Source organism: Phalacrocorax carbo, chromosome 2 (genome assembly GCF_963921805.1).
Source record: "Phalacrocorax carbo chromosome 2, bPhaCar2.1, whole genome shotgun sequence".
Lineage (NCBI taxonomy): Eukaryota > Metazoa > Chordata > Aves > Suliformes > Phalacrocoracidae > Phalacrocorax > Phalacrocorax carbo.
Window position 1 is genome coordinate 161,751,088 of NC_087514.1, and position 8,344 is coordinate 161,759,431.

Consider the following 8,344-nt stretch of genomic DNA (forward strand, 5'->3'; position numbering starts at 1 on the left):
GCCTAGAAAATGCTGGTTTAATTTTTCAAATACAGTGAAATCCTATGAAATGCTATGAAAAATAATTGTAAAACAGAGTGGTATCTTCAGGCCAGGCCACACAAACACTATCATCCAATTGAATTCCAAGCAAGGAAATTCCTCTGTAACCTTCCATTTTAGGATCAGTGCCCTGATTTATACATCCCTGTTTCCTTGTGGCATAAGCTGAATCCAACAGCTTTCCCAGATACTCACTTATATGTAGGTGTCATCAGCTACTCACTGAAACACCAAAGAGAATATACCAAAGAACACAGGTTGAAAATGTGAGGGGTCAGCTTTGTGACGTCAAATGCACCATGAATTCAAACAGAGTTTCATGACCAAGCTGAAAACTACAAAGAACATAAAAGAAAGACACATTTCAGCTGGTTATGCAGTAAAGTGAGGGATCTGCGTTAAAAAGAAAGAGAAAAGAGAAATTCCCACAGAATGAAAATTGTCATTCCTTCCTGAAATCTAATGCAATTGTTTGCATTAGAAACAGTCAGTGATGATCTACTCAGAAAGAACAAAGGAAAAGAGATGAAATTGAGATAATCTATATCAGCACTATTGTCTGACACCTATCTTAGAACTGCTATTAATTCTAATTGTTGAAAACCTACTGATCTATGAGTTGACATGGCTAACACGTCCAGAAGTATGGGTTGGACTCTGTTACGGACCACAAACCAAATATACTAAGCTACTCATCAGGATCCTTTCTGCGATAAATTAAACCTATTCTTTCCAATTGGAAGTTATAGAATAGTCTTTGAGCAAACTGATTCTGAAAGTTATAAATTTTATCTTCTAGCACAAAGATACTGAGCGAAACAGCATACTTCTATTCTAGACTTCATTATGATGGATAATTGTTAATTAGCAGACTGAATACTAGAGGCTCTCTAAGTGATCATTGCCAAATTACATATAATATGTGCAAGCAAAGGTTAGTTCCAATCAATAGTACATATAATTGGTGCTTCACAAGGTCTTATTTTCCCTTACGGAGGAAAGTGTGTAAAATTAGATGGGGAGAAAAGTTGTGAGCAGAAAATATGAACAAAGATTGGAAATTCTTTAAGAAGATTTTCTTTAATGGGCCAGAATCTACAATTCTAGCATGAAGGAAGGTAATTTTGGCACAAACCCCATTCTGGATCAGTGGCGAACTGAGAGCAAATATCTGTAATACCTAGAAAAACTAGGAATAGTAATTGCTCTGGATTTGATACAGAACAGCAAACTGCTTGGAGAAACTAAGGACACCACAGAATAGTCCTTGGCTTGCAGGCAAGAATAACTAAGAAGAGTTTTTTAAGCATAAAGCATCAATGAAATGTTAGCAGTGGTTTAATCTTATTAATAGGTGGAGAGAGCAAATGAAGATGTTAATAATAGCTAATAATGATGCAGAAGGCAAAAGGGTTCATCCAATACTTCTATTCTGCATTTGATATAGATGGGATGCAGACACTCCCCATGTCCTTTGTGACAGAAATGGACCAGGGCCTTGTCCTGGGCAGCTGTCTGGGCCATGGTCCTTTCATGAGGCCTCCTAGACTATGAGGAAGAGGAGAAATACCTAGATGTTTAGAGGTATGTTGTTAATTGAAGTAATTCACATTACTAGGAGGCTGTGAATGTTTTTTTTTTCCCTTGGAGGGCGCATTTTTGAATTACTAGACTAATCAGGCTTGGCTGGAAGAGCAGTGAACATACAGGATCTATCCTGACTGAAGTCCCAGAGGAAGAACTCTATATACAGCTGCTTAACCAAGAAATGCGACCTCCACAGCTTCTATATAGGATGATTTTATTCTGTCCTCTCTATTCTGTTCTACTGTTGGTCTTGAAGGCACCGTCAACGACTGGAAATGGAAATATGGCATCTACTAAAGAAGGTGCTTCAGACACTTACGTTACAGGGCACCAATGCTCTTTTTTGGCTTTTGCCATGGGGAAAATAAAGATTGCTTGATTACGCTCATGCAAGACAATAGACCTGGTTCCCAGATTCATGTCTGTGATATTATCTGCTTGAGTACTTGCCGATTCAGGCTCCTTTCTGCCTGGGATATTGACTGCCTCTTCAGTCAATTGGCCTTTGTGTTTCAGGTTGATGTGAAAGGTTTATCGACAGAAAAGAAATCAGTGCCTGATGCAGGAATTCTCTATGTTCTCACTTCTTTTTTTTTCCCACTGCATGGACAACCACTGGGAATCAGGTTTCTTACCCTATTTTTCTCCCTAAAATTTGATAATAACCCAATGATTCTAAGATGCTACTTGTTTAGTATTTATTAGTTCTCTCTGGTGGACATGGGCATTGCAGATGAGGGATTTCCATCACTAAAACATCACATGATCCTCACAGCAGCATATGGAGTCTTTGGATTATCACTGCCAGGTCTCCCTTGCGCACAGCAGAGAAAGCAGGCAACTCATGAAAAAGGGTGTGTTTTTAGTAATGTTCACACACAGCTGAATATTTAGGTAAGTTTGGTCTTCCACAGACATGTGACTTTGTCAGAATATAATGTTTCTGTGGCCACATTAAAAAAAAAACAAAACAAGCCAAAACCAGCCACTGCATACATGTATATATATCTGTCTTGCGTGAGTTCAGAACTAGAACTAGGGGAAATCGGGCACCTCTTTTCCATTGAAAGGTCCAGCAGGTGAGCCTGTGCTTTCACTCCTAGCTGGAGTTTTGAAATAAACAATAAAATAAAAATAAAAATTAAATGTTCTGTTTCAGGAGAGCAAAAATATTCAGTTCTGAGGCAGTTCAAAATGCATATGGTGTCACAGACTCTTATCAGAGAAGTTGCTTAATTGCTCAATAGCGAAGCTCTCCGTCAGTGTGGATTTCCCCCGGCGTGCCTCCTGGTTTCTTTCCTAAGGTACTACACCCAGTTTCTTCCACTGACTCTTTACTAAACATGATCAGGCCCTTCACACCCTTTAAACCTGAGTAAACTCACCAGGCTCTCCAGTGAAGTTCACATTATCTGATGCCAGTAGTATAATATAGTTGTTTTCACAGCTCACATAACAATATAAAATGAAACAAAGCAAAAATCCAAGTGTGTTTCTGCTTGTGCAAGCAAATTCAGATGAAAGATTTAAAACAGCTTAATGAAATAAAATAGTTTCTGACTTCCATCCATCTGTGCTTAAAAACCATATAAAATACACAAAAAGGGAAATCAACAGAAAGGATATGAATGTACCAAAATTTTAATTGCTGCTCTTCTGATTGGATGGAAAGGACTAAGTATATACAAGGCAGGAGTGGCACTAAATCGAAAGATTGTCTTCCCTTTGTTCAGTACTATAAATGTCTGGAAAACAAAATAGAAAATGAGAACATTCAGTATTTGCATTTATGCTCAGCTTTTCCCAGCCCACATCCCACGGGGAAATTCCTGCCAGTATCCCGTACTTCTTCTCCACTCCCTCCCGAGATCCCCAAATTCCTTTTCATTCAGGGGAGAGTTTTGCCCAAGACCCTCCCAGCAGGGCTGTTGCTTGTCCTATTGCAATGTCCCAGTTGTCTCCTTCACCTCTTTACTCCTTCACTCCTTACAGGGTCCTGTGCCACCACGTCCACCACAGGGCTGGGAAGAGAGCGGGATCGCCTTTAAAAATAAAAAATTACCTGGAGACTAAAATGTGGTGGAAGGACTTTTATGATGCTCTTCTTCCCAGGTGCCGGGAACCTTACTATGCTGTTACTCCATCCTCTTTACCTTGAGAACTCTCTTGCTCTCAGTCAATATTTTTGGTCTTACCAAGGAAGAAGCTGCATGAGGCACAGCTCCACAGCAGGATCTGACCCTGGCACCGAGGCGTTGTCATTGTACCCAGGTTATTGTGGGCGGAGCAAACCGATACTGTGAGTTATCTTAAGTCCAAAGCAAAGGTGAATTGGATGCTGGCCCAATTTACAGAGCTCTGAAGATGCCCCACCATGCACAGAAGAACTAATATTCCCTCAGAGACAGGATCAGGACACCCAATAGATAAACTCTAAGCAACTCACCCGCCTTGAGTCTAAGACCTTCATGACACTAAAATTGCAAATTTATATCCTGCTGCTTGTGCCTGAAGATAGCAGGCAATTTAAAAGGTAAATTAATTCTGGCCCTTCCAGGTAAGTAATCTGTATTTATCCATTTAACTTTTATTCTGTAGTTCTTGCACCTGTTTCTACAGTTTTAATAGAAGTAGCATTGTGGTCATATTCATGTATTGTTAACAGGAAATATCGCAGCCCAAAATCAGGAACATCCAGTACCTGAAAGAACTGGAAGCTGCCTGAAAATACACCCCGTTTCCGAGCCTTATTTTGTCCCGTGTGTTACGAAATGTTTGGAAAGGGGAACGAACTGTAGTAAGCAACTAGCCCAGCTCCGCTGTCAACAGCCTTTTGACAGAAGCTGCAAGCACTGTTGTGGCTTTGGTCCAGCCTACACGTGATTCCTCATCAGGTGATGCTTGCTTTGGGATGCAGCTTACCCTTCTGCAAAGTGCCAGCATTGCACATGCTACTCACATCTCACTTCAGGTCTATTTTGGTCATCTTAAATGGAGTTGAACTATCCTTCAGCAGGAAAAGAACCACTGCTCTCCAGGAATGGCTGTGGAGGTGCCTAATGCTCTTACACAGAGTGCTACTGCAAGACTCAAGTCACCCAGAAGCCCTTAACGTTAAGGGGCTTAAGTGATAAACAGACCTGTGAAGAGTCAAGACTCATGCAGAAGGCAAGATAGGGTAGATAAAAACCTCTGGCTTAATTTGACTCAGCTATTGCTCTGCTCTTTTCAGATACTGTATATTCATGCTCAGAGTTATCTGAAAACACCCAAATTCTAATTATGCTTTTTATCCCTCTTTGCTTTCCTGCTTAGATGTTTTCTGGCAGGCCTGCTTATGCCAAAACTCTGATCCTTAATCTGGAAAAAAAAATATTTTTACTGGCTGTAGAAAAATAAAAACCAGAGCCCTCAAAACAGAGATGGTGTTTATGCTTTAGCAAAAGCAAAGAAGCAGGATGGATGGCTGGTGCTCACCTTACGATCATTGTAGAAAGGGTCAAGGTCCTCCAATGGCTCCCCAATGAGCTCTGGAGAAACAGTTCCATAGATATCAGGCAGTTTCTTGCAAGCTTGCAAATCAAACTGAGGCTGAGGTTTCTCTTCTTCGCCCAGCTGCTCTCTGTATTCCTGCTTTGCATTCCTTGCAAGCTTCTCCGCAATTCGTTTCTCAATAGCAGCCAAGGATTCAGGCGTGAACCGGTGGAAGCTGTTAGTACCCGGTGGTAACAAGAAGTCAGCCATCTTTTCATCCTGCTTTGTCTTTACTGGTCTTTACTCCTAGTAGTGGAAATGGCTGAAACAAAAAATACCACAGGTTAGTGACAGGAGCAAAGCAAGAACAAAGCCATCAGAATGAAAAAAATAACCCAAATAACTTGTAGGCTATTTATTATCAGGAGACCCTTCATCTATTTTCATGTGATTAGCAGAACAGCAAGGAACACAGAAATGACTGGAATTGTAATTTCAGTTAGGACTCATTCGTGATCAGTGCTAAAAAGACTTTGTAGATAGACTGTGGAGTATTCTTAAGCTTTCAGTCACTTGGGATCCTAAATCCAAACCAAGGAGTGACTTAGATTCATACAAGCTTAAGTTTCATAGAAAGCCATAGGATTCCTAACTCATTTTTGAAAATGCAGCTCTGGGAGTGGATGAACAATGTGCCTAAGATGACTGCAGGGCAGATTTAAATCAGCCGATCTCCAGCCACATGATGCAAACTCTGAAAATGCCCCAGCTGTTCTATTCCAAATTTAAAGAGTGAAGGGTCAAGTTCAGATTCTTAAATCACATAGAAATTCTTCATAATCTCTGTTTTAAGCTTCTGCAACATAATTTTTATTTTGCTTTGGGATAGAAAATACCATCGTCAAGATATCTGTCAAGACTTTTGAGCATTTTCTTCTCCTCCACACCCTACAACCTGAAGGACGCTGGAAGCCCAAATGCGCCTGGCAAAGCCCTGGGACCTTCATGAGAGCACTCCAAGCTTCTGAGATGCTGAATAGCCACTGCTGCCAGTTCATCACATCTGGAAAACAGGGTCCATCCAACACCACTTTGAACATCTAACCCAAACCTGTGAGGTTTGACCGTCTTGGGTTTGTGGTGCTTCTCTGTTAGCACTTCCAATCCCTGCCTGAATGAAATGAGTGAGAATTGCCACATCTCTTCAACTGAAATGAATAAAGCCAAGCGAGAAAAACACAGCAGAACAAACAGCCTTCTTGTGTCTGCACTAAACAACATGGATAGCTGTGAAAATTAATGTAAAACTACTGCTTGAAAAGGGATGAGGCTTATCCCTGTTCTGGCAGCCTGCACAAATCCATCCAAGTTCACTGAAGCCGTACTGTGCAATTTAACAGTGACTTTGGTGGCACTCCTTTCCAGCAAGAGAAACCCTCACTATGCAACAATTAAAACTCATTTCACAGAAGAAACACAGCTTTTGTTTTTCTACCACCACCATTCACACTAAATCAGGGTACAAGCTGGTGACAAATAAAGTAGTAGATTTTGAGGTGGGCTACCCTGTTGCATTTGTCGATGTGTGCAGGACACAATTCTTTGTTCAGCTGCAACTGTTGTTTTCTGCTTTCAGATGGTATTTGTCTATTTACAGTGGATAGTTCCAGATAGTTTGCTTCTATTAGGCTCTGTGATGACAGAATTTTTGTTAGCAAACAAGACTTTAACAGGACTCTGCATGACAAATAGCATATTTATTGACTCAATTTGAGTGAAGTACTCTTTCAAATAACTACTGTTTTTCCTATTCTGACTTAGTTTTAAAATGAATTCATTAAATTGTCATTGAGCGCAGCTTATCATACAGGAATGATTTACTGGGGCTTGTACATTATACTCCGCATTACTGCTTGTTAGAACAAGCAGGTCTAAAATTAATTAGCCTTCCTGGAATTTGGGCATTCTGACATTCTTCTTCATTGAGATTTATTTTCTTTATTCCTTTCCCCTCTACCCCACATCATTTGTTTTACCCCTTTCCTCCTGAAAAACAGGAAATTAGAAGCTTTCCCACAAATTGAATTTTCTTATGCTCAACAGTTTGGGACTCAACACCAGTGCAAGCAAATAGAATTTCACTTTCTATAAGTGACACCAGTGCAGGTGGCCAGAGAATTCTCAGAGGTTTTCTGTCATTTCAGTTTTTGTTTCTTCACATTGAAACCTGCCTCAGTGCTGAAGGTGACAGCAAAAATCGGTGGCTGATGTACTTCTGGAAGGGCACAGACTAGGTCTCTAAAACGAAGACGAGATCATTGCAGGCTGTTAGCTGAGGTCTAGATGATCATGAGCGCTATGAAGATGGTGAATGGGGAATGATTGTTCGCTTTTTCTTATAATACAAGAATGGAGAAACTTCAAATGAAATCACAGAGCAGCAGGTTTGAAACAACCACTGCAGCCACTTTCCACATGGCGCAGAGTTATCCTGTGAAACCTGTTGGCTGCAAATGGCAAGGATTCACAAAGCCACAAGACAAATCCATGGGCAAAAGATCCATTAATGGTTTTAAACACAAAGATGCTGTCTCTGACTGAGAGCTGCAGAACCTGGGTGCATGCAAGAAAGACTACTTATGTTTGCCCTATTACACCTACGCAGCCATTCCCTTTGCTGGAAAGCTGGTGGTAGCCAAACTCTGCACCACCTTGTCCATATAGCCAAACTGGAGGCATGGCCATATCGCCTGAGGGACACCAAGTACTTTACTGAGATGATAAGAGAATGCGTGGAATGTGTCTACTAAGTGCTGCAGTTTTCATGGGTGTTGCTTGATCACAGAAACTGAACCTTCACCAGAATATTCAGCATCATCTCAGACATCCTTTAAAACTTCTGAAAGAAGCCATTCTGGCAATAGAACTGGTCAAAATGTTTCAAAAAAGAAAAAGAAAGAAAGGGGATAGGGCATGGTGAGGGAGAGAAAATATCCAGAAAGTTTAATTTTTTTTTTTAAAGGGAATTATTTTTGCTTAAAGCTCTCTCTTACTAGAAAACCAAATCAACTTCAAACTGGTCAAAAACAGATCTTTTCAATTTTATCTGCAAATTCCAGAAAGATAGCTGCCTAGGAACAACAGGAAAATCCTACACAAACTTCATTAGAGTTTTTGCTACCCTTCTATTTACTTTTGCTTTTAAAAAATTACATTTTCCAGCATCCTTATGATTGAAAAA

The 8,344-nt window shown here is 40.4% G+C and overlaps 1 protein-coding gene across 1 annotated transcript in view; it reads right to left on the reverse strand.

Moving 5' to 3' along the window:
• LOC104051585 (sodium channel protein type 5 subunit alpha-like) overlaps window positions 1–5,419 on the reverse strand; it is a 176,790-nt gene extending 171,371 nt beyond the window's left edge. The window contains exons 1-2 of the mRNA XM_064445100.1: window positions 5,107–5,419; window positions 3,256–3,374 (exon numbers count right to left, since the gene is read on the reverse strand). Of these exons, the coding sequence (XP_064301170.1) occupies window positions 3,256–3,374; window positions 5,107–5,373 (386 nt within the window). The 5' untranslated portion in view covers window positions 5,374–5,419. The remainder of the gene's footprint in view (window positions 1–3,255; window positions 3,375–5,106) is intronic.
• Window positions 5,420–8,344: the final 2,925 nt, after the last annotated feature.